At 47.0% G+C, this 24,982-nt stretch overlaps 1 protein-coding gene across 1 annotated transcript in view; it reads left to right on the top strand.

Moving 5' to 3' along the window:
* Positions 1-1,956: 1,956 nt before the first annotated feature.
* ANTXR1 (ANTXR cell adhesion molecule 1) overlaps positions 1,957-24,982 on the top strand; it is a 34,809-nt gene continuing 11,783 nt past the window's right edge. The window contains exons 1-13 of the mRNA XM_058042347.1: positions 1,957-2,290; positions 8,577-8,648; positions 9,239-9,310; positions 10,613-10,694; positions 11,576-11,609; positions 12,163-12,242; positions 13,035-13,103; positions 13,661-13,741; positions 16,753-16,813; positions 17,622-17,720; positions 21,149-21,218; positions 21,449-21,527; positions 22,164-22,259. Coding sequence (XP_057898330.1) covers positions 2,139-2,290; positions 8,577-8,648; positions 9,239-9,310; positions 10,613-10,694; positions 11,576-11,609; positions 12,163-12,242; positions 13,035-13,103; positions 13,661-13,741; positions 16,753-16,813; positions 17,622-17,720; positions 21,149-21,218; positions 21,449-21,527; positions 22,164-22,259 — 1,047 coding nt within the window. The 5' untranslated portion in view covers positions 1,957-2,138. The remainder of the gene's footprint in view (positions 2,291-8,576; positions 8,649-9,238; positions 9,311-10,612; positions 10,695-11,575; positions 11,610-12,162; positions 12,243-13,034; positions 13,104-13,660; positions 13,742-16,752; positions 16,814-17,621; positions 17,721-21,148; positions 21,219-21,448; positions 21,528-22,163; positions 22,260-24,982) is intronic.

Consider the following 24,982-nt stretch of genomic DNA (forward strand, 5'->3'; position numbering starts at 1 on the left):
ATCCTGCCTTTCCTGAGCTGCTGCCCAAATCCAGCCCTGCTGGAATCATTCCCTGGCATCTCTTCTTCCAAGAGATTCCTTCCTGAGGATTGGGTGCTGGAACAGATCAGTTGGTGAGCAGAGCTATCCATTAAATTCCTTCATCATGGAATAACTCCGGCCTGTTTGTCATTACTCTACCCTTTTTTCATCTAAGAGCACCTCCACGAAAATATTTTGTCCCATATTTGCCCTTTCACTGCTCTTTTCATCCCAGCAGAGCCAGAGAGCTGGGTGTGTGTGGCACAAACAGGGAATTCACAGTTTGGACCTTCCTTCCCTGCCTGGGGAAAGATTAAAAACCTAAGGGGCACAAAAGGCAGATAGAAATCAGTGAAAAACAACGAATTTCTCTTTTTTAGAGGAAGGGGAGTCTCCTTTGTGGGATTTAGAATAGCTCTGTCCCTGACACAAAGCAAGGCTGGGATTCCTGTTGCTCCAATCTCTGAACAATTACAGCAGCCCAGGGAAGACAGAAATCCTCTTGGCCACCGAGTGTCAGCCTCGAGTTGCACGGCTGGAGAGCCTGGCACAGAGCATTGCATCCCCTGACAGCCCCTCTGAGCTCGCCAGGTGTTGGCATTTAGGGGATTGGGGCTGTTGGTGTGCCCCGAGGGGAATTTGGGATCCCTGCAGCAATAAAAGCTCGGCTGGAGGCACCAGGGGCTCCCCTGCCTGCTGTGGAGCCTGGGGTGCTGTTTGTGGAAGGAGAGGTGAGTGTACATTGATTTATATTCTCCTCTCCTTGGAGCAGGGGGAGGTCAGGCTTTGGAGTTTGGGGATTTGGGGCAGGCTTTGGTGACCACAGGAACTGCTGGGCACTGCTCAGGAGCGAGAAAAGGCAGGGGAGGAAGCTCTTCACTCCTGAGAAGCTGCCCCAAGGTTTGAAAGGTCTTTAAATCCAGATTCTGTCTGTGTGGGGAACAAAGCTGTCCCTGCACGTCTCTTCTGTCTGTATGGGGAACAAAGATTTCTCTGCACGTCTCTTCTGTCTATGGAAATAAAAATGTCCCTGCACTTCTCTTCTGTCTGTGTGTGGGGCAAAGATGTCCCTGCACATCTCTTCTGTCTCTGTGGAAATAAAGATGTCCCTGCACATCTCTTCTGTCTGTGTGGAAATAAAGATGTCCCTGCACATCTCTCTGTGTGGGGAGCAAATTTGAAGTGACAGGATGGAGGGAACGGCCTTGGGGGCAGGGTTAGGTGGGATTTTGGGTTTTGGGAAGGAATTCCTCCCTGTGAGGGTGGGATTGAATTCCCAGAGCAGCTGAAATCCCTGTAAGTGCCCCCAAGGCCAGGTTGGAGCCACCTGGGACACGGGGAGGTGTGGGACCCATGGTGGGGCTGGATGGGCTTTGAGGTCTCCTCCAACCCAAACCATTCCAGGATTCCCTGGGATTTTGGGGAGAAATATTGGGAGAGGGGCTGGGATGGGGTTCCCAGAGCAGCTGTGGATCCCTGGCAGTGCCAAGGCCAGGCTGGACGGGGTTTGGAGCACCCTGGGGCAGTGAAATTGTCCCTGCCAGAGCTGGGCTGGGCTTTGGGGCTTTAGGTCCGTCCTAACCCAGCCCGGGCTGGGATTCCATTCCGTGCTGCAGGTTTTGCGGCCACGAGATGGCATTCTCCGAGCTTCTCTCACCAAGGAAAAGCAGAGCTTGCCGTTTTCAATAATAACAATAATAATTAAAGGGAAGGGGGGGAAGCCACAAACCCTCCCTGCGTTTGCTGAAGCCCGTGACAAAGCGAGAGGAAGAGGAGGAGGAGGAGGAGGCTGCTCCTGGCAAACAATGGTGCTGCTCCCCCAGAGCTGCCGGGGACACTGAGGGTCGAGTCCCTTTAAAAAGAAAAAAAGTTAAATACAGTATTGTGCATCTTGAAATCCGAAACCGAGAAACAGCGGCGCGAGGGAAACAAGGGGGAAGGAAAGCCTGGCAATTCCTGCGGACAGCTGTTGCGAGCGGAGTTTTCAGGAATACAATTCACACCGAAACCTTCCGGGGCTCGCTGGATGGCTTTTGTGGAGAAACCTGGGAAATAAAGCAGCCTCGGAAGAAGGGATTTTTTTTTTTTTCCCCTTTTTCTCCTGCTCTGTGGATATAATGGCCACTGCAAAGCAGAGCGCCTGGAGGTTTGGTTTGCAGTGCGCCTTGCTCGCCGTTTGCACCCTCACCTGCGACGGGCACGGCGGGCGGAGGGAGCACGGAGGTCCTGCCTGCTACGGAGGCTTTGATCTGTATTTCATCCTGGACAAGTGAGTCCTGCCTGCTTTGTTCGGGCTCTGGGCTGGGATGAGGAGATTTCCCTCCGGGTTTGGGGTTTGCGCGAGTCCCCGTGTCCCCAGGGCACCGCGCGGCTCCCGCTGCTTGCTGTGTTATTGCTGTGGTGGCTCCGGTGCCTAAATCCCTTTGTGCTCCGCGATGGCATCGTGATGGGTTTTACAGGGCGGGAGCTTTGAGTGTGCTGAGCTCGAGCGTGTTGGTTAAAGCAGTGCCTAAAGAGCGCAGAACTGGCCCTGGAGAGACCAATTCCAGGGCTGGGATGTGCAGGGAGTGCAGAATTGGCCCTGGAGACACTAATTCCAGGGCTGGGATGTGCAGGGAGTGCAGAATTGTTCCTTCAGACCCCAATTGCAGGGCTAGGAACATGCAGGGAATGCAGAATTGTCCCTGCAGGGAGTGCAGAATTGTCCCTGCAGCACCAATTCCAGGGCTAGGAACATGCAGGGAGTGCAGAATTGTTCCTTCAGACCCCAATTCCAGGGCTGGGAACATGCAGGGAATGCAGAATTGTCCCTGCAGGGAGTGCAGAATTGTCCCTGCAGCACCAGTTCCAGGGCTGGGATATCGCAGGGAGTTCTGCCCATGCCCACAGCTCCCAGAGAGGGGCTGCTCCCCTCAGAGAGGGCTGAATTCAGCTGCTGGGATGGAGAGCAGCCCATTTAAAGAGCTTCATTTGCCCGAGCTGAGTCACACTTTCTTTGTTTCTTCTGTTAATCAAACGCATATTTTGCCTGTTTAGCTGTTTGTGCTGCAGATAACTTCCTGCCTCACTTTTTCATCACTAACTGTGGCAGTGTCACCTCCTTGGCGCTGCACCAGTGCTGCTTTTCGCAGATGGGGATGGAGCAATGTGGAATCGTTTTGTGCTGAGCTTTGGAAAGCTCCTTACTAAAGCATACAGCAATTAAAAAAAGAAAAGAAAGGAAAAAACCTTTAAAAAATCCTAGCTGAAATGGGTGTCCTGATTTTCTCCATCAAGAGCAGTTCTTTCGAAGCAAAGGCTTGGAAATGGTGGAGGTGCTGCCTGCCAGAGCCATGGCACTGACATTAATAACCATAAATTTCAGAGGCAGGAAAGTGTTTGCACGTTGCCAGAAGCGCTCCCAGACGAAGTTTCTGCCTGATCCTCTGGAGTGTTTTGCAGTAGCTCCCACATTCCATCAGCAGAAATTAGACTTGGAATTACATAACCCTTTATTACAAAATCCTGGGCAAAACCCAGCGCTGAGACGCTGCCTGCTCCAGAGTGCCAGTGCTCCTGATGCTCCACCTTTTAATTGCAAGGACTATAAACCTCATAACAGTGATGTCCAGCTTCCCTTGGTTGAAACCATAAATCCTTGAGGTGATGTTCATCTTCCTTTCTCAAGCTGCTTTTCTCTGCTTTATTAAGGTGTGAGATAAGTGTGTTTCCTTTATATATATTCCAAAGCTATAGTTTCAAGGATACAAGCAATATTCTAAAATTATACTTCAAAAGGTTATTATTGCAGAGCTTTTTATGGATTAAGGAGCAACATCCTTAACGCTTTAATTCCAATGCTCCTAAATCAACAAGGGTTAATTGCAAACAAAATATAGGTTCATAGGCTTTTTCCATGGTTTATTTTCCTCAGTTATTGTTAGAATTGGCAGCTATCCCACTGTCACTCTCCACGCATATGGCAATCACAAATACACACATTGACACGAAACACAGCTTTGCATTTCTCAGATGAGCATTCCTGGTGGAAGGAATGGGCAGGAGCTCCCTTCCAGCTGGGACCCCGTGAGTGCCTGCAGCACTCTGTGCTCTGTCTGCTGATTAATGGAAATTAAGGCACGGCTGCTTGTTTGTTAGTTGTTTTCCTGCACAACCCCTGCCAGCCAGGAGGAGAGGAATGTCCTGAGGGGTTTGTCCTGCTCTGACCTGAGCCCCGTGGATCCGTGCTGGCAGCGAGCTGTGTGCTGTGGCACGAGATATCAGCATTTCCTCCAAGGATTGCATCACCCCTCTGAGCCTCCGTGCTCTGGAGGCCTTTCACAATCGCTCCTGCAGGGTTTGGGAGGGCAGAGGATGCTTTTGGGCTCGTTGGTGTTGGTTTTGAGGAGCTCAGTAAAGGGATGCTGCACAGCTTCTTAGGTAAATGGCATCTCTGGGACTTATAGCCCAAACCCAGCAAGCTTAAGGAGATTTTTGGATCAACACCAGCCCCTGAACCAAGTGTCTCCATGTCCTCCTGCCAGCTGCAGAGCCCATGAGACCTTGGTGTCAGAGTTTGGGCTGGATTCTGTGCAATCCCTCCTGGATTGTGACTGGATAAAGCCACAGGTGCAGAAATGGAAAAGTGGAGTCTAAAAAGTGCAAGAAGGACCAAGTCTAGGGAGGCTTGAGCAGCTTCAGGTGCAGCTTTGTGTTCTGGAGCATCCTGTCCCAGCGAGGAGGAGGAGGGCACTGCTGAAGGAGCCACTGCAGGGTCTCTCTCCACACCTGACAGGTACAAAAGGCCAGAGCAGGTGGCCACAGAAGGTCTCACTCTCCTGTTAAAGAGATTGGTTTACTTGGGTTTTGTAGCCATGATTTTTTCTGAAAAATCCTTTCCTTGGGATTTTTCCTCCTGAAAAGCTGAGAGGCCTCAGGAACACAATGTAAACAATGATTATCTGCTGCTGTGGAATGCAACAGGTGGATCTGTGATTGGTCTCATGTGATTGTTTCTAATTAATGGCCAATCACTGTCTGGCTGTCTCAGACTCTCTGGTCAGTCTCAAGCCTTTGTTATCATTCCTTTTCTATTCTTATCCAGCCTTCTGATGAAATCCTTTCTTCCATTCTTTTAGTATAGTTTTAATATAATATATATCATAAAATAATAAATCAGCCTTCTGAAACATGGAGTCAGATCCTCATCTCTTCCCTCATCCTGTGAACACAGTCACAGGGTTTAATTTCCATCTATTGGGCCCTCCTCCAGAAGAGATCTTGGCATCCTCAGGACGAGCCTTTTCTTCAATTGCAAGTTCACAGCATCAGCCATTCAGCTGCAAAGCCTTGGCTCACCGCTCATCTCGGCTCTTTGGGGAATATGAGGAGAGAACTATTTGAAAATTGGCTTTTCTTATCTTACAGTTGGACTCTAGAAACGCTCATCCTGCTCAGAGCTCTTGGCCTGGCTCCCTGTGCAAAGGGAGTGTCATTTACAGTGTGGCTGCTGAGTGACACAGCTCAGGGAGGTGGCACTGCGAGCTGATGCTGCTTTTGTGAGCTTTGCTCTGGCTGCAGAAATCCTGGTTGTGTTGGGTTTGCCCATTTTTGTTGGTTGTTTTGGGTTTGTCCATTTTTGTTGGTTGGCTTGGGTTTGCCCATTTTTGTTGGTTGTGCTGGGTTTGTCCATTTTTGTTGGTTGGCTTGGGTTTGCCAATTTTTGATGGTTCTGTTGAGTTTGTCCATTTTTATTGTTTTTATTGGGTTTGCCCATTTTTGTTGCTTGTCTTGGGTTTGTCCATTTTTGTTGCTTGTGTTGGGTTTGTCCATTTTTGTGGTTTTTATTGGGTTTGTCCATTTTTGTGGTTTTTATTGGGTTTGTCCATTTTATGCCTAGTGAAGAACATGAGAATTCTGAAGTGTGATTCAGAAATTGCATTTGGGCAGGGGCTGCTGCTCCCAGCTCCTCGTGCCTGCCACCAGCTGGGTCAGGAAATGTGGGAATCTCCTCTGAGGTGATTTTGGGAGGGGAATTTTTGGTCTAAAGCAACCAAAACAAGCATTAATTGGTTTCTGATTAACCAACCTTGCCTCTCCAAGCCTTCTGGAGACTGATGTGACCCTTGCTATAAATTCAGGTGGTTTTTATGCCTCACCACCTAAAGACAATAAAAACTTCTTTTCCAGGCCAGTTGTAGGAAATGATCTGGGCCTGGAGTGCCTGTGGAATTCAAGCTCTCTGAGTTATCCCATCCATCCAGGGGGAATTTGCACCTGGGGCTGAGCCCTGTCTGTCTCTGTTCTATCAATTTGGGGGTTGAGTTTCCTGTCTGAGAGCAACTCCTGATGTTGTCACCCCTCACCTCTTATGATTCTAATTTTCCCACTGCCTGTGGTTTAACTGGTTTATCAAGAGCTTGGCTATTGGTGTTCCTTTGTTCCTTTTTAATAAACATGTGTGTGGGGAAGGAGCCCTTGCGCCATGTCCTGAGGAAAGAAAGAAATGAAGAATTCAGCACAAAAAGCATTTGCTGAGGGTCCTGAGCCTGCTCTGCCTCTCCACTGGCATTAAATAAATTATAATAAATAGCAATAAACCACAGCTTTACATCCTGTGGTTTATTCCTGAGCAGCCTGGCTGGGGTGGCTGCAGCAGGTTGGGGACCTGCTCTGCCTCTCCCCCAGCATGAAATAAATAATAATAAATAGCAATAAACCACAGCTTTACATCCTGTGGTTTATTCCTGAGCAGCCTGGGGACCTGCTCTGCCTCTCCACTGGCATGAAATAAATAATAATTAATAGCAATAAACCACAGCTTTATATCCTGTGGCTTATTCCTGAGCAGACTGGGGACCTGCTCTGCTTCTCCACTGGCATGAAATAAATAATAATAAATAGCAATAAACCACAGCTTTACATCCTGTGGTTTATTCTCTGAGCAGCCAGGCTGGGGACCTGCTCTGCCTCTCCACTGGCATTAAATAAATAAAAATAAACAGCAATAAACCATAGCTGTATATCCTGTGTTTATTTCTGAGCAGCCTGAGGACCTGCTCTGCCTCTGCCCTGGCACTCCCAGAGCTGAGCCAGGACAGCTCCTTTGCCTTTTCTTCCTGGAAAGTGAAAAACCATCTCAAACCTTCACCCTTTCTTCCTCAGGCTGCAGACCAATGAATTTCTGTTGGAGCTGGAACGGTTATTTCCCGTGTAAATATTTCTAATTGTGCTCAATGAATTGAATAAGTGATGACACATTTATTTTCCAACTCCAGGAAAGAATTTTTTTTTCCAATATTAATATTCCAGTGTTCACAGATGTGTTTATGCCAGAAGGGGCATTTTGTGCTGAAAGATTCTGATTAACCTATTTTTTTCCTCGTTCTTACAACATAAAGAAGAATAATCCAACCCCATTACATCCTGTGGTTTATTCTCCTGAGGAGCAGAATGAGTTTGTTTTGTCTTTAGCTGAGGTGTGGAAGGATTAACCAGAGCAGCGGAGATGTGGATTGAGGTGTTTTACTCCTCATGGGCTCTGGCACAGTGGAAACTCTGGAGGAGTTCAGCAATCTGTTCCTCCAAGTGCATGTAATTCTCAGAACACACTTGGGCTGCAAGCTCTGTGTAATGGTTTGGAGGTGAGTGGGTGGAATTAATCTAAAACATTGTGCAGAGGCAGCTCCTCGCTCTCACAGGGTTTATTTGTTTGGTTCAGGCTGTGTTAAAGCCCAGCCTAAGTGCCAAGGGCAGCCCCAAACCCTCGATGGAGTGTGCAGCCATGATATTTTCTGAAAAATCCTTTCTTAGGACTTTTCCTCCTGAGAAGCTGAGAGGCCTCAGGAACAGAATGTAAACAATGGTTATCTGCTGCTGTGGGATGCAACAGGTGCATCTGGGATTGGTCTCATGTTGGTTGTTTTTAATTAATGGCCAATCACAGTGAGCTGGATCAGACTCTCTGTCCGAGCCACAAACCTTTGTTATCATTCCTTTCTACTCTTAGCTTAGCTAGCCTTCTGATGAAATCCTTTCTTCTATTCTTTTAGTATAGTTTTAATATATATTATATATTAATTAAATATTAAAACAATAAATTATATATTATATTATATATAATAATTATATATTAAAACAAATTATATGCTATTATAAAATATTAACAATATTTTATAAAATATCACTAGTGTTATAATGTCATAATATAATAAAATATTTATAATTTTATAATTTACAATTATTTATACTATTTCTAGAATATTAATATTTATAAAATGTTATGAATATAATAATATTATAGAATTATAAAAATATAATAAGTTATTAATAATAATTATATGTTAAGATAATACATCAAGTCTTCTGAAACATGGAGTCAACATTCTCCTCTCTTCCCTCATCCTGGGAATTATTTTGATTTTAAGTTGAGTGGGAAATGTCAGTCCCAGCTGGATGTCTCTGGATGGAGTGCAGTGAGTGCTGAACAGAGGAGATGCCTCCCTGGGCAGTGTGGGGCAGAGCAGTGACCCTGACGTGTCTGTCTGTCTGTCTGTCTGTCACCCCTGTGTCCCCAGGTCAGGCAGTGTCCTGCACCACTGGAACGAGATCTATCACTTTGTGGAGCACCTGGCCAGGAAGTTCATCAGGTAAGGAAAGTTCTGAAATCCCTAGGGAAATCTGGGGGTGCCAGCCCTGTGCTGCTCCACGGGGAAATGTGGTGCACAAAGGGCTCACCCTCCGTTCACTGCTGCTCCCCACGCCCCTGTTCTGTGGGCCAGGGGGAGATAAAACAATTCCATGTATTCCTGCCTGCCTTCCCTGGCTCAGACCTGTGGGAGATAAAACAATTCCGTGTATTCCTGCCTGCCTTCCCTGGCTCAGACCTGTGGGAGATAAAACAATTCCGTGTATTCCTGCCTGCCTTCCCTGGCTCGGACCTATGGGAGATAAAACAATTCCATGTATTCCTGCCTGCCTTCCCTGGCTCAGAGCCTCCAGGCCCTGGGTGAGGAATCCCTGGGCACAGGGGATGGGATGTGCTGTGACAAACCTGACCCACGTTGAGCCCTCCCTTGTCCCCGGGTGCATTTAAGCCTTTCTGGCTTTAACAATCCCAGGTTTCACAAGGATTCCCCGAGGTTTCCCTGGGCTAGCAAAGCCCAGGGCTGAACACATTTCCATCCTGCTGGGCTGGGTGTGATTGTGTCACATTAATTCCCTTTTTTCTCTCCTCCAGCCCTCAGCTGAGGATGTCCTTCATTGTCTTTTCAACCAGAGGGACGATTCTGATGAGGTTAACAGAAGACAGGTAAGGAGAGGTTTAAAGTCAACAGCAGCTCCTGTGTGCTTTTGTCGGAGGAGCAGAGGCTCGGTGCCTGTGGAACATCCTCAGGGATGAAAATCCCTTCCCACAAAAGCAGCTTGGAAGGCAGAGGTGCCACCCACACCCCTGGCTGGGGGGCAATGAGATTTCCCCAGGGCCTGAAGGTGTGGCACAGCCAAAGGGAGTTTGGGGTGGGTTTTGTGGCAATACCAGATTGCCTTGTTTGTCAAGAGTGTCCCTGCCACTCCCTTACAGAGCCCCATGTTAATCCCAGAAAAATCTATGGGATGGATTATTTTATTTTATTTTTTCTTTTTTTTTTAAGTTATTTTTCCTTTTTAATATTTTGCATTGTTTATTTTATTTTTTAAATGTTTTATTTTATTTTATTTTATTTTTATTTTATTTTTTAATTATTCTGCCTTGCAAGGAGAGCTGGATGAGGTCCCTAAATCTCTCTTGCTTCCTCTGTTCACTCCACTGCCACGTGGAGCAGGGATATATGTTCCACATGTGTGGGGTGTGTAAGCCAGCATGTGTTTTACATCTCGGATGGCTGGGATCACATTCCAGAGGGGAGGGAGCTGGCCGCCTTCCTGCAGAGCAGTGCACCCTCACTGCAGCCTGGAAATGTCCCTGAACCAGCCTGGGCATCTCCTGCAGGGCAGGGCTGGGAGGATGGACCAGCCTGGGGAGGCACTGGGTGACTCTGGCTCCCAATCTCTGTGCCCTGCATGCCAGGACAGCCTGGGGGCATCACCCACCTGTGCTTGGTGCCAGGACACCTTGGTGGCTTTGCTCCTGGGTGTCACAGTGCCACCAGGACACCCTGGGTCCATCACCCACCTGTGCTGGGTGCCAGGACACCCTGGTGGCTTTGCCTGTCGGGACATCATGGTGGCTTTCTCCTGGGTGTCACACAGTGCCAGCCAGGACATCCTGGTTCCATCACCCACCTCTGCTGGGTTCCAGAACAGCCTGGTGGCTTTCTCCTGCCAGGACACCCTGGTGGCTTTGCCTGTCAGGACACCCTGGTCCTTTGCTCCTGGGTGTCACAGTGCCTGCCAGGACACCCTGGCTCCATCACCCACCTGTGCTGGGTGCCAGAACACCTTGGATGGCTTTCCCCCTGGGTGTCACGGTGCCACCAGGACACCCTGGCTCCATCACCCACCTGTGCTGGGTGCCAGGACACCCTGGTGGCTTTCCCCCTGGGTGCCATGGTGCCACCAGGACACCTTGGTGGCATTCTGCTGGGTGTCTCTCACGGCCCTGCCTTCCTCGCAGGGAGCAGATCCGGCAGGGCCTGGAGGAGCTGCAGAAGGTGCTGCCAGGAGGGGACACGTACATGCACGAAGGATTTGAGAGGGTAACGGGGCCGGGGGCTGTCTCTGCTCCCCGGGGGCTGCACAACCCTTGGGAATTCCTGCTGGGGGAGAGGGACCCCGTCCCTCTGCAGGGCTGGGGCTGCAAACTCTGCTCATTCCTTTATTTCTGCCTGGGGAAGGCGGTGGCACTGAGTCTGTGTCCAGCAGGGTGGGAAGGGGTCAGTCCCACCTGGGCTGGGTGGGCTGAGGCCACAGCTCACACCTGGGGTGCCCAAAGAACTGCAGACCTTATTGCCTTCTCCTCCTGGGCATGGTTCTGACATTTTTACGTATTTTTACAAGCTCAGGTTTTGACATTTTTACATATTTTTACCAGCTCAGGGCTTTCTCTAAAGCTGAGCTCCTGCACTGCCTCCCACGTGGGGATTTGGGAAGGGTTTGAACTGTTCAAGTGCTGCCCCATCCCTGAAATGGGAGCACACGGACTGAGCTGTTGGTGTATTTGCAGCTGGAATAGCTGATCTGGGGCTACTGAGGAATATTTGGCACTGATGTTTAGGAATATTTATTTAGGAATATTTAGGAATCTTTATTTAGAAATCTTTATTTAGGGATATTTAGGAATATTTATTTAGGAATATTTAAGAATTCTTATTTAGGAATATTTCTTTAGGAATATTTAGGAATCTTTATTTAGGGATATTTAGGAATATTTATTCAGGAATATTTAGGAATATTTATTTAGGGATATTTAGGAATATTTATTTAGGAATATTAGCCTGGGATGTTTCTCCGGGGGAGTGAAAGGGGATGGGGTTTTCAGAGAGGAGAGCAGTGAGACACAGCTCTGGGGCTGCTTTGGCTGATGGATGAACAAACCAATTGTTGATTTATTACTGACAATCTTCTGATCTGATTTCAGGCCAGTGAGCAGATTTACCATGAGAATGTTCACGGTGAGAGCTCCTTCTTAATCCACTGAATTTTTTTTTCTCTTTCTTTTTGATTGATAACTTTAACAGATCTAAAATAAAATAAATGCAGCTTTGCTGTGGGAAGGGTGGGGGTGTCTCCTGTTCTTGCAGGGACCGGTGCAAACAACTGGAAAAATGTCCTTTCCTTCCCTGTAATGGATGTAAAAACTTTCTGGTTTGGAAGGGAAGGCTGCAAAGGTTTTATGATGTTCCTGAAATGTTGCTCAGGGATCTTGAAGATTTTTAGGCCCTTTCCCCACTGTCTTTGTTTAAATCCCAATTGAGCTTTTCGTCACCAGCTGGAAAAGCCCCTCTGGATTTCTGGAACTGAGAGCAGGAATAAAACCAGGTGCTAACTGGGAGCAAATTGGGATTTTGGTGGCTGCAGCCTCATTCCCTGGCCTGGAATGCCACCAGGATGTTCTTGAGATGGTTTAGCAAACCAAAGAATATTTTCTGGGGTGGTTTAGCAAACCCAAGGATGCTTTCTGAGGTGGTTTAGCAAAGCCAGCACTAAGGAGGTTTGTGTGTTCAGGTTACAGGACTGCCAGTGTCATCATTGCACTGACAGATGGGGAGCTCCACGAGGATCTGTTTTTCTACTCTGAGAGGGAGGTAAGTGGCTTTGTTTCATGGCCAGGGAGGCAGGGGAACGCCTGGGCTCGCTGCTGGGAATGCAGAGGATGAGCAGAAGCTTTTCCCAGTGAGAAATCTTCACTTTGGTGCTCTGCAGACAGGAATCCAAAGGACAAGCCCCTGAGCCACCCCAGCTGAGGCTGCTCAGGGGGAAGGAGAGGGGTTAAAACCTCCAGTTCAAAATAAACACAGGAGGAGGAATTGTTCACAGCTGAAAACTCTCAGCGTTTACTGGATTGCTCTGGGAAATGCTGAATATTCTCACTTTCACTTTGCTTTTCTCCCCTCACACAAAGTCAGGGGTGCAGAGTGGTGGCTTCTGCCACATCAGAAACTCCCTCAGATCAGCCAGCCTGGCATTGCCACAAGCATCCCCGGGGTTCAAGCACACATTCTCAGCATCCCCAATGTTCCTTTGGATATTCTCCCTGCAGAGATGAGCAATTGGCCCTTGCCAGTCAAACCAGGGTGACCTAAACTTGGCAGAGGGAATTTCTGCATGGGTTTGCTATGGACAGAGTTTTCCCTCTCAGTCTGTCCAAAGTGCAGCATTAAATCCAACAGCAACAACAAGAATTGGGTTTGTAGAGTAAAACCAACATTTGTCCTTACTTTGTACATCTCACAGAACTTTTCTGCTGACCAATCTCATGGCTCCTGCTTAGCTCTAATCACAGTTCTGCTGTCTCTGAGGCCTGCCTTTGCAGCTTTTCTGTGATTTTAAGGGTTCCCCCACCGTTGGTGACCCTGCTGTGCCCCTGTCCCCTGCAGGCCAACCGCTCCAGGGACCTGGGGGCCACCGTGTACTGCGTGGGGGTGAAGGACTTCAACGAGACCCAGGTGAGAACCCAGCCCTGGCAGCCTGCAGGAGGCTCCTGCTCATCACCACAGAGGTTCTCAATGCTCCTTGAGCCCTTCCAACCTCCACAAAGCATCCCCTGGTGTCTGCCTGGCTCCTCTCTGAACACAGGCCCAGTAAAAAAAATCCCTGTCCTGACAGGAGAGCTGGATCAGGCCAATTTCAAGGAATTTTGGAAGAGTTAAGGTTGGAAAATGCCTCCATGATTATGGAGTCCAACCTGTTTTGGGTTTGCCCTAAAGATCATTAGCCCCTGGGTACCAGTGAAAACCATGTTGTGTCTTGTCTCCAAATCCTTTCTGATCCCTGATCTGAGAAATCCCTGATTTACAAACCAACCAGGCTAACAGGACAAACATTTTCCTGCCCAATAAACCACCCGTGGTTTATTCCCTGTGTTGCCTCGCAGGGGCACCCCAGAGAGAGCAGCTGAGCATTGGAGGGTTTTATTTGCAATCTGGGGAAGCGTTAATTACCTGCCTGCAGGCTAATTGATGTCCCCCTCTGCATTTCTGTTGCGTTTGTCCCCCTGTGGCAGCTGGCCCGGATTGCTGACAGCAGAGACCATGTGTTCCCTGTCAACGATGGCTTTGAGGCTCTGCAGGGCATCATCGACTCTGTGAGTATTGTCACCCCCTGGCTGCACTCCTGAGCTTGGGTTTTCCTGTGATCACCAGAGCCCGCTGGAAAATAATTCACTGCATCACTCAGGCCAAGGGGAGCAGCCTTGGTCTGTGCTCAAATGCTGCTTTGGGGTGGAATTTGTCAATAGGGCCCAGTTTCCCCATTCCTGTGGTGCCTGGGGGAGGCTGGGCTAGAGCAGAGTTACAGAATAAAGCAGGGATTGATTAAAAGGATCTCCTGCATGGATCCACCTTGGGCAGCACCAGAGCCCAGCCAGGGCTGCACCCAGAATGAACCAAAATGGGCACAAAATGAACCCAAGATGAACCAAAATGGGCACAAAATGAACCCAAGATGAACCAAAGTGGAGCCAGGATGAACCAAAATGGGTACAAAATGAACCCAAGGTGAACCAAAATGGGCACAAAATGAACCCAAGGTGAACCAAAATGGGCACAAAATGAACCCAAGGTGAACCAAAATGGGCAACAGGTCACAAGGTCTGTCACTTTTACAAGTTCTGCTCTATTTACATATTGGAGTTGATTTCCTAGTTACAGATTTAGGTTATGAAGTCCCATCCTGCTTGTTTTCTCTCTTCATTCCACGATGTTTATGTTCTTGGGCCTGAGATTTGGGTGGTAGTCCTTGGTCCCCAGCTAGAGAAGGAATTGCTTTGTCTTCCTACCCTGTGAAGAGAGTTTCCCCCCCATTTTTCCCCCCCATATTTTTCCCACAATTTTCCCCCCCAGTTTTCCCAGTGCTCTCACATGCACATGGACCCCAGTCCTGCTCTGTTGCTTTTCCTGAGATCTCTGGGACCATCAGGTGCCGCATTTCATTTATTTCATTTACTTCATTTATTTCATTTATTTCAGAGAGCAGCACAACAACAACAGCAGCACAGCAATGCTTGGCTCCCCAGCCCTGCATTCCCTCCACAGCTGTTTTTAATGAATCCCAGCTCTGCCTCCCCTTCCAGTTGTGATTTTTCAACCTCCAGGAGCTGCTCCAGCTGAGAGGGGAGGGAAAATTCCCATTTTGGGAAGGAGGGAAGGGCACAGGGATGGATCCCTGCAGCAGCCTGGGAGAAGGGAAGAGGTTTTGTGGGTGAAAGGAATGGCAAGGAGGGCATCGATCACCCAGAGAGTAACAGACAATCTCTGGATTCCTGGAAAATCAGGTCCCTCTTCCCTTGCCAAAAGGAGCCCTGTGCTGCAATTGTAATTTTGGTCCTTTTGCACTAATTCTGCACTTTGAGTTAGGATGCGTGCTTGGAAACTCAATCTAAATCAAAATAAATATTGCAGTTGGCACCGTGGAAGTGTTTAGGGGCAGATTTAATGGTCATGTAAAGGGGTTAGACTGGACTGGGAGATCTGCATCATCCAAATGAGACACCTGCAATTCCCCCCTCTGAGCCAGCAGGAATGTTTGTGAATGGCTGGGCAGAGGTCATTTGTCTCAAATTTAATCATGGGGGGCTTTACTTCATTTTAAAAAGTGCTGATTGTATTTTACATTCTCTGTGGTTTTCCCTTACTCTATTTTAAATTCTTCTATTTTAAATCCTCATCTTTTAAGCTCTTCTATTTTAAATTCTCCTGTTTTGAATGCTCCAGTTCTGTTCTCAGCTGCTGACTTTCTCTTTTTCCCTACTCGACAGTTCCTGTACAACCTTGTTGCTGCAAATCTCCTCTCTCCTCACCTGTCAGGCTGCACCAGCTCAGAGCATCCTCCAGCCCCTTGGTACTTTCAGCTCTGCTTTCTCAGTAAAACTTCTGTCTCGATGTTTTAAACCTTCAAATTCCTGGCTCTAGGAGCGGCTTTTGCAATTAGGTGTAAACAAAACCCAAAAATTCTCCTTTCCTTACAGGGTTTGTTGCGTTGGTTGCTGTTCTTCCCTCGCAGATGTTTCAGTTTAAAGTTGGGAAAATAGTTTTGGTGCTGGGTTTGAGTCACCCAAGGATGCTTGGCTGGCGTTTATTGGGCTCTGGGAGCTGAGCACCCCCAGCTATATTAATAATAAAAATAATAAAAATTAATAATAATAATAATAATAATAATAATAATAATAATAATAATAATAATAATAATAATAATAATAATAATAATAATAAATACATAATAAATAAAACCTCAATAAAAATAAATAATAAGTAGTGAATATAAATAATAACCTAGATAATAACTAATGAATAATAATATATAATAAAATAAGTAATTGAATAAATAATAAATAATATTTTAAATAAATAAGAACATAATTAATAAATACCTAAAAACTAAATAATAAAAATAATAAATACTATAAAGAAATAATAGCATAGATAATAATAAATAAATAATAAATAACAAGTAAATAATAACATGATAAAATAATAAATAATACCTAAAAACTAAATAATAAAATTAATGATATATAATATAAATAAATGATAACATAGATAAGAAATAATAAATAAATAAGCCTAATAAAAATTAATAATAAATAGTATATATAAATAATAACATAGATAATAAATACTAGTTAATAATAATATATAAAAATAAATAAATCATTATTAATAAATATTAAATAAAAATGAATAAATAATAAATAATGCCTCTGCCCTGAGAGCCAAGCCTGAGCCAAGCAAATCACTGCAATAAAGTGCTTAAAGGCAGGGCCAGCCCTCCCAAGGACTCTCTGGCTGAACAGTTCAGCTTAAACTGGAGATGTTTGAGTCCACACTTGAGTGATGCCCCCACAGCCCTGGGGGGCTGCAGACAATCAGCAATAGTTTCAGAATTATTGCAGAAAATGGGGCACAAAGGGGCAGGGGAGAGCCTGGCACCCTCGCCCTGGCACGGCCCAGGGGGGCACTGGGACGTGTTTGGGGGGTTCAGGGTGGGCGCCCAGGGCTGGAATTGCTCTGCTGGGTTCAGGGGTTGGTGCCACATCTCTGTTTCCATCTCTGTCTCCGTGGAAACCACGCTGAGGAATTCGCATTTTGTCTCTCTCAGATTTTGAAGAAGTCCTGCATCGAGATCCTGGCAGCAGAGCCCTCCAGCATCTGTGCAGGGGGTGAGTATGAGCCAGCCCATGTTCTCCTTGTTGCCCAAAATACCATGTTCAGTCCATCTCTAACTGCTGGAGAGCACCACATTCACTGATTACCAAATTTCACCTTTATTTTGGGGCGAGTTTCTCTTTCAGGGCAGTTTACGCTGCCCCACTTCTGCCAAGTGGTGTCAAATGGGATTTTCTTACAGAAAAGGCCTGAATTCCTGCCTGAGAGGAAGGAGGGGTTTGTCTTTACAAACTGTGGTGGATAAAACCAGCATTGAGAAATGAAAGGAATAATGGGAAGGATTCCACTGATTGGTGAATGGAAAAAGAATATTTGCTTTTACGAATAAACTTTGGGTTTGCTGATAAATGAAATTGGACGTTAAAGATGGAAGAAGCAATGGGGGAAAACCCCTAAATTCAGTAAGAATTAAAAATGAAAAGGGAGAGTTGTGCATTGGGGGGAAATCTTTGGGATCAGGAAGTCTGGATGTCTCAAGTACCTCAGAAATGGGGAAAAAACCCCTAAATTCAGTAAGAATTAAAAATTAAAGGGGAGGGTTGTACATTAGAGGGGAATCTTTGGGATCGGGAAGTCTGAACCTCTCAAGTACCTCAGAAATGGGGAAAGAGAGAAGGGAAATGTGGCTGGAAATTGGGATAAAAAGGGAGGGTGCATCCTCCAAAAATCAGAGAGACCCCAGGGGATGCCCCATGGGCTCTCCCTTTATTGGAGAAAAATCAAAGGGCTCCTGTGTCTCCTTTTTGCACACAAAGCCCTGGTGTTTGTGGCTGGATTTGCTGACGCTGGGTGTTTTGGCAGAGTCCTTCCAGGTGGTGGTCAGGGGGAACGGGTTCCGGCACGCCCGCAACGTGGACAGGGTGCTGTGCAGCTTCAGGATCAACGACACCCTCACCCTCAGTAAGGAGCACTGAAACTCTCCTGATCTGTTAAAAAAAATGTGGATATTGGTGTGGATATCTAGTACTGGTACCCAGCTGTGACGGGCAAGAACCCTCTGACAGCTTAAAGTTAGAAAGTGTGTGTTTGTTGTGGGATAACTCCCAAACACACACTGCAGTTTACAGGTGATTACAGAGCCCTTTTATCTGTGCAGGTACTGAATACCCAAAATAAAAATACAAATTCATGGCTTTGGTACATCCCATTCCCAACAAGGATATTGATCTGGTACCAATATCCAAAAACTCTCTAACAGTTTAGAGTTAGGAAGTGTTTGTTTATTGTGGGATAGCTCCCAAATACACACCAAATTTACAGGTGATTACAGAGTGCTTTTATCCATACAAGTATTGAATATCCAAAATTCAAATACATATTCATAACTTTGGTACATCCCATCCCCTGCTCCATATGGTAATTAGTTCAAAAGCCATTAAGCATGAGTAGTTTGTCCCTTGAAATGGATCCCTTTCATGGGGAGGGGTCCCAAAATGAGGAAGTAAATGAAATCTTCCTCCTTCTGACCTTTCTGCCTTTTCAATGCAAATTTGACAAATGAACCCTTGGTAGAACGCCCATTCCCTGTCTTCAGTTGGTTTCAGAACAGAGGAGGCCACAATTGTCTTATGTTCCTAAAAAAAATTGTCTTACGTTCCTAAAAACCAATTGCCTTATGTTCCTAGAAGCCATTTATCAATTCCTATATTCTTCTATAAGAACATATTCGTATAATTCTGTATTATAAACCCAGCTAGCCAAACATTGTGCTGACAAGCAATCAATTATTAGTTAACTACCAACTCTTAACTTCATCAAGGCCTACCCATTTATTTTAGTTAACTCCCATAAAGCTTATCTCTGACTAAAACCTTAGCTCCCCTAAAATCCCTAAATTCCTTAATGTTTATGTCTCACTTTGATAGATTTTTAATAGAATAATAATAATAATAATAATAATATAGATTAAAAATATATTTATAATTTTTCCTTTCATTTAGCAGTTCCCTGGTGGGTGGGGCAGGGAATGAGGGAGGCGTTTTGGCCCATCTGAGGTGACACAACCCAAACCCTCTCCCTGAGAGAGCTGAACCAGGATTTTATGGAAACCTCCTGGAGGCTGGAAAGCTCAGCTGCCTTTGTTTGCCTCTGATTGCACCAGGGAGGGGAGGTATTTCTAAAGATAACACTAAGCCAACAGTTCCTGAAACCTTAAATTATCCCAGATGAGGCGCAGCGAGCAGGGCTGGGGCGTGCTGAGGTTAAAGGCATGAGCTAATGGGGTTTTATTGGGATTATTGGCAGGGAAAGGGGGCAGGTGAGGGAGCAGAGACTCAGAACGTTCAGGGTAAAATAAAAGGAACATCTGCAGAAAGCATGAGGGGTATTTGGCTGGGCAGAGCAGTGATCAGAGCAATGTTCAGCAGCAGGCTGTCCCCCTTTTCCTTTTTCCCCCTTTTCCTTTTTCCCCCTTTTCCTTTTCCCTCCCTTTTCTTTCCCCCCTTTTTCTTTTCCCCCTTTCCCCTTCCCTTTCCTTTCCTTTTCCCCCCTTTTCCCCCCCCCCTTTTGTTCTGTTTTTGTTGTTGTTTTGGGGTGTTTTTATTTGAAGCTTTCTCTTTCATTTGAGGCTTGCTCTCAAAGCATCCTGCATACATCGAAGCTTTATTTTTTTTTAATGATGAGGGTCAGGAAATATTCCAGGTCCTGCCTTGCCAGAAGGTCCCGCCCCTGCTGATGGCACAAGGAATGATTTTCTCTTGCTGGGAGTGATGGGTTTTCCAGGCTGCCCTGAGCTGCTCAGGTGCAGGAGCACTGAGCTGGCATTGCAGGAGTGCCAGGTACCTGCTTGGAGGGGCACCCACGGAGCCCAGAATTGGCTTTTTTGGGGAGGTTTGACCCTCCTGCGCTCTGCTCAGAGCCAGTTTGGGTCGTTCTGGGGGGGTTTTACAGGCAGCCCCTCCATGGGGTGCAGGAATCTGTCCTGCAGCCGGGCAGGGGATGAGAATCCTGCTTTGTCTGCTGTCCCCGGGCGAGCTTTCAGGCAGAGTTGTGCAAACCAAGCGGGTGCTCCTTTGTTTGGAGCGCAGCTCATTTCTGTGGCCGAGCACTAAACATCCTCCACACAAACTGATCTGTGCCTGCAGCTCAGTAAAGCTTCCAGAGGGGCTGATGGCAGCGGGCAGAAACAGAAACAAAAACCTGAGAGAGCCCAGTGAAAGGCCTGGCAGGACGAAGCAGCTTTGGTTGTGTGGGTGCTGGCACGGAGCGGGTTTGGCCTCCTCTCCTCAGCAAAGGGAAAGCAAGAGGCTGATCTTCGTTTTCTTGGCGCGTGTGTGCACCGAGACAACGTGGTAAATTGATGATATGCTCATAAATCAGGGTGAGGAGAGCCCAGCTGACGCAGAGGGCTGGGAAAGGGGTGGGCAGCCCCAGTGTCCCCAGTGCCACAGAGCTCCTGAGCATCACCCAGGGCTCCTCAGCCTCTGGGGAGTTTCTCCCATCACTTTTAAAGCAGTGAGGTTCAGGCTGGAAGGTTTAGCTGAGGGTCAGAGGCTTCTGCCTTAAAATGCAGCATTTTCTATAATGTACAGATATCCTAATGTACCTATATCCTAATATCCCTAATATCCTAATACTCCTATATCCTAACTTCTGTAATGTATCCTAATATACAGGAAATCCTAAGGTACAAATATCCTGATTTCTGTAATGTACAGATATCCCAATGTACCTATATCCTAACTTCTATATTGTACAGATATCCTAATATACAGGTATCCTAATGTATCTATATCCTAATTTCTGTAATGTAGAGATAGCCTAATTTACCTATATCCTAATTCACCTATATGCTAAAGTACCTATATCCTAATTTCTGTAAGGTACAGATATCCTAATGTAGAGATATCCTAATTTCTGTAATGTACAGATATCCTCATGTACCTATATCCTAATTTCTGTAAGGTGCAGATATCCTAATGTACCTATATCCTAATGTACCTATATCCTAATTTCTGTAAGGTACAGATATCCTAATGTACCTAGATCCTAATTTCTGTAATGTACAGATATCCTCATGTACCTATATCCTAATTTCTGTAAGGTACAGATATCCTAATGTGCCTATATCCTAATTTACCTAGATCCTAATTTCTGTAATGTACAGATATCCTAATGTACCTATATCTTGATCTCTGTAATGTGCAGATATCCTGATTTACCTATATCCTGATTCACCTATATCCTAACTTCTGTAATGTGCAGACATCCTAATGTCCTCACCCCCCATCTCATTTATGCATCAATGGCAAGGAAATCCCTCATTTAAACTTTCTCTTTGAGGCCCGTGTGGGTGGTGTGGCACTAACCCCCCTGTTCCCCCTCTGCAGATGAGAAGCCTTTCGTGGTGGAGGACACCTACCTGCTGTGCCCAGCACCTGTGCTCAGGGAAGTTGGCATGTAGGTTTTTGCTGCCCCAAAATTCACCTGCCCGTGGGGAGATGGGGCTGGGTCTCATCTCTGGATTCTGTTTTCCTCTTATTTGACCCCAAGCTGCCATCCTCCCGTGCTCAGTGCCAGCTGTGCCCTGCAGCAGTGGCAATTATCTGCACACGAGGATTTCTGAGCACCCAGGGCACCAGACAGGGGGCTGGGCAGGAGCTGCCCTGACCTGTTTCTGCTTTTTCCAGGGAAGCAGCTCTGCAAGTGAGCATGAACGATGGGCTGAGCTTCATCTCCAGCTCTGTCATCATCTCCAGCACGCACTGTGTGAGTTGGGGTCCCTGAAATGCTCCTGGGGGTGCAAAGGGGGCTTTGGACGTGTGGCAGTGTGACATTTTGGGTGTCTTGTGTGCCACAAGGTGGCCAAGCCTTCAGTGAACACCTCAGGCTCCAGGTCTGGGCTGGGACAGGCTTGGGGAGGCTGACCTAGAGCACAGTTTAGGAATAAAGCAGGGATTTATTAATATTTATTATCTGTGGATCCACCTTGGGCAGCACAAGAGCCCAGCCAGGGCTGCACCCAAGATGACCCAAAATGGGCACAAAATGAACCCAAGATGACCCAAAATGGGCACAAAATGGACCCAAGATGAACCAAAATGGTCCCAAGATGACCCAAAATGGTCCCAAATTCCCGACACGTCACAGGCTCTGTCGCTTTTATAATTCTGCTCCATTTACATCTTGGAGTTCATTGCCCAATTCCACTTTAGGTTATTATCAAGCCCCATCCTCGTTTTTCCCTCTCCATTCCGCATTGTTTGTGCTCCTGGGCAAAGATCAGGCTGCCTTGGTGCAGGTTCTGCAGAAATTCCTCCTGCACCAGCAGATGCCAGGTGTGTCAGGGGTGTCTCAGGTGTGTCTCAGGGGTGTCACACTCTGTGCTCTCTGTGCTCTCCCCAGTCTGATGGCACCATCCTGGCCATTGCCTTGCTGATCCTGTTCCTGCTGCTGGCCCTGGCTCTGCTCTGGTGGTTCTGGCCCCTCTGCTGCACCGTGGTAAGTGGCACCAAATCACCAGCACCGGGGCAGAGCTCCCTCTTCTCGTTTTCACCTCTCTGCGAGGGCATCCTGAGGGTCAGCAGCCGGGATGGCTCCCTGTGCTCTGCTCACCCCAAAGCTCTGTAAAACGAGAGGCAAAGGGTGGTGAGGGGTGCCCAGGCTGGCAGGGGTGGAATGGGGAGCAATGCAGGGCTCTCAGGAGTGAGCTGAGGGCACAGGAGCTGCCTTGCACAACAGCCCAGAGCTGCAGCCTCGAGTCACCAAACCACAGACATGGCCCTGGATCCCAGCCCCGGGGACGGCTCCGGGATAACTGGGGATGTGTCAGGGGAAAAAAGGGAAAAAATACACACCAGCCTCTTCCCTCGCCGAGGATAAATCTGTTTCTGAGCGACAAGCACATTTCTGAAGGCTGAAATTGCTCTTGGCACGCTCCTTGATTGGAGAGGAGTCATCGGTGTGCAGCAGTTCTCCAGGAAAGAGCCCGAGCCAGCTCCATCCCTGGAGTGAAGGGGCTGCATCAACAATATAATAAACCCTCACCCTGGGGTTTATCTGGAGCCCAGCATCCCCTGGCCCTCGGCCATGGAGGAATGCTCTTTCCAAATGCATCCAGCTTTATTGGCCTCACAGGGGCTCTGGGATGAGGCTGGAATCCAGCACTGCAGTTTACAGTAGAGGCAATTGTTGCTTAGCAGGTCAGAACAACAACAGCTCTTGGCTGTGCCTGGTGCAATGCACAGGCACAATTCCCCTGGATACCTGTGCAGGATGTTATAAAAATATGGGAGGATTCCCCTGAAACCTGTGCAGGATGTTATTAAAATATGGGAGAATTCCCCTGGATACCTGTGCAGGATGGTACAGAAAATGGGAGGGAGGATTCCCTGGATACCTGTGCAGGATGTTACAAAAATATGGGGAGGATTCCCCTGAAACCTGTGCAGGATGTTGAAAAAGCATGGGAGAATTCCCTGGATACCTGTGCAGGATGGTCTCTCCCTTTACTGGGATGGGAATTTCTCCAAAATTCCATTTCTCCAAATTTTCATTCCTCTAAAATTTCATTTCCTTGAATTTTCATTCCTCCAAAATTTCATTTCTGTCTCTAAGGATAAGATTGTGCTTTTTTTGCAGCTGAAGAAATTGGGACAGGCTTGCTTTAGCTTTTAAGTGTGGAAGCAGCAGATCTCCAAGGAGAAGGCACAGCAGATAGGACAGAAATAAAAAGGAAATGTTCCTTTCCCCAGCTCATACCTCAAATATGAAGCAGTCACAGGACTGAGAGGTCAAAACTATAAATATGCAAGGGGGGGAAAAAAATAAGGAAATTAGTCAGATGGATCGTGGTTAATGCCATTAAAAATCCTTGTTTATTGAGACAGCAAGAGTATGTATTCGGTGTTTTCCAGAGGAGTGAAGGGAATTAAGGACAAAAGTAATCTGCCCAGTTAACAGCACGCCTCCAAGCTCCAGTCCTAATTGTAGGCAAAGTCCTTTATTCCTTATTTTGTGCTGCTTGCTTGGATTTAAACGATGATCTGTCCCGTCCTGGAGCAGAACATCTCTGCTGACAAGAACCACATTGCCCCATTTATCATGTGAAACCCCAGGGACACTCAGCACAGAAAACACCCCAGACACATTCCTGGGATCTGCAGATTCTGGGCTCAGCCTCTGCTGTGCCTGAACGGCCGCAGAAATCCCAGGGCAGCAGGAAATTCATCATTTCCCAATGTTTGAAACCTGCCTGGAGGTGGGCGGTGGCATTGCTGTGCTCTGCCATGGGGTTATCCATCTCAGTGCGAGCCCAAAATGAGGGTCTGGATGGCCCAAAATGAGGGTCTCAATGCCTCAAAAATGAGGGGTTTCAATGTCCCAAAATTAGCATCTCAGTGCCCCAAAATGAGGGGTTTCAATGTCCCAAAATGAGGATATCAGTGCCCCAAAATGAGGGTTTCTGAGCCCCAAAACAAGGAGCTCAGTGTGGGCGTCAGTGCCCCTAAATGAAGATTTCAGAGCCCCAAAATAAGGATCTTGGTACCCCCAAAACGAGGATCTCAGTGCCCCAAAAATGAGAGTGTCTCTGTCCCAAAATGAAGACTTCAGTGCCCTAGAGTGAGGATTTCTGAGCCCCAAAATGAGGGCGTCAGTGTCCCAAAATGAGGGTCTCAAGTTCCCCAAAATGAAGGTTTCAGTGCCCCAAAATGATGCTTTCATGCCCCCGGAGCTGGAGCTGTCAGAACCCAAAGGGGAGAAGGAAAAGCTTTGTGCTGTTTGAAGGCCTGGGCAGCGAGTCAGAAATGAGATTTTTCTTGGTAAGATTTGAACTTCAGCGAGTCAGAAATGATATTTTTTTTTTCTGTAAAATTTGAACTTTGAAAGGTCACACAGCTCAAAGGCACAGAGACTGAACTCCCTTATCTCCAGCCTCGTCCAAATTCACCAACCCCTGCTGCCGATTCACTCTGAGAAGTGCAAAGCACCCAAAAATGGCAGGAATGTCCCTTTTTCCCCCCCACTTTTGGCCTGTGACAGAAAACACTTGATCTGTTTGCAGAAATCAGCCAGTTTGTGTGTGCGTGTGTGCCCATGGGGAGGAATGCAAATGTATGGAAATGAGCCACGGCCTCAATTCCGAGTGTGTAATCTGCACTGGTGCTGGCTCAGGAATTGTGCTTGGACGCTCAGCTGGACCAAAACTGGAGGGGTTGTTCTGA

This window comes from Melospiza georgiana, chromosome 31 (assembly GCF_028018845.1).
Source record: "Melospiza georgiana isolate bMelGeo1 chromosome 31, bMelGeo1.pri, whole genome shotgun sequence".
NCBI classification, from domain to species: Eukaryota; Metazoa; Chordata; class Aves; order Passeriformes; family Passerellidae; genus Melospiza; species Melospiza georgiana.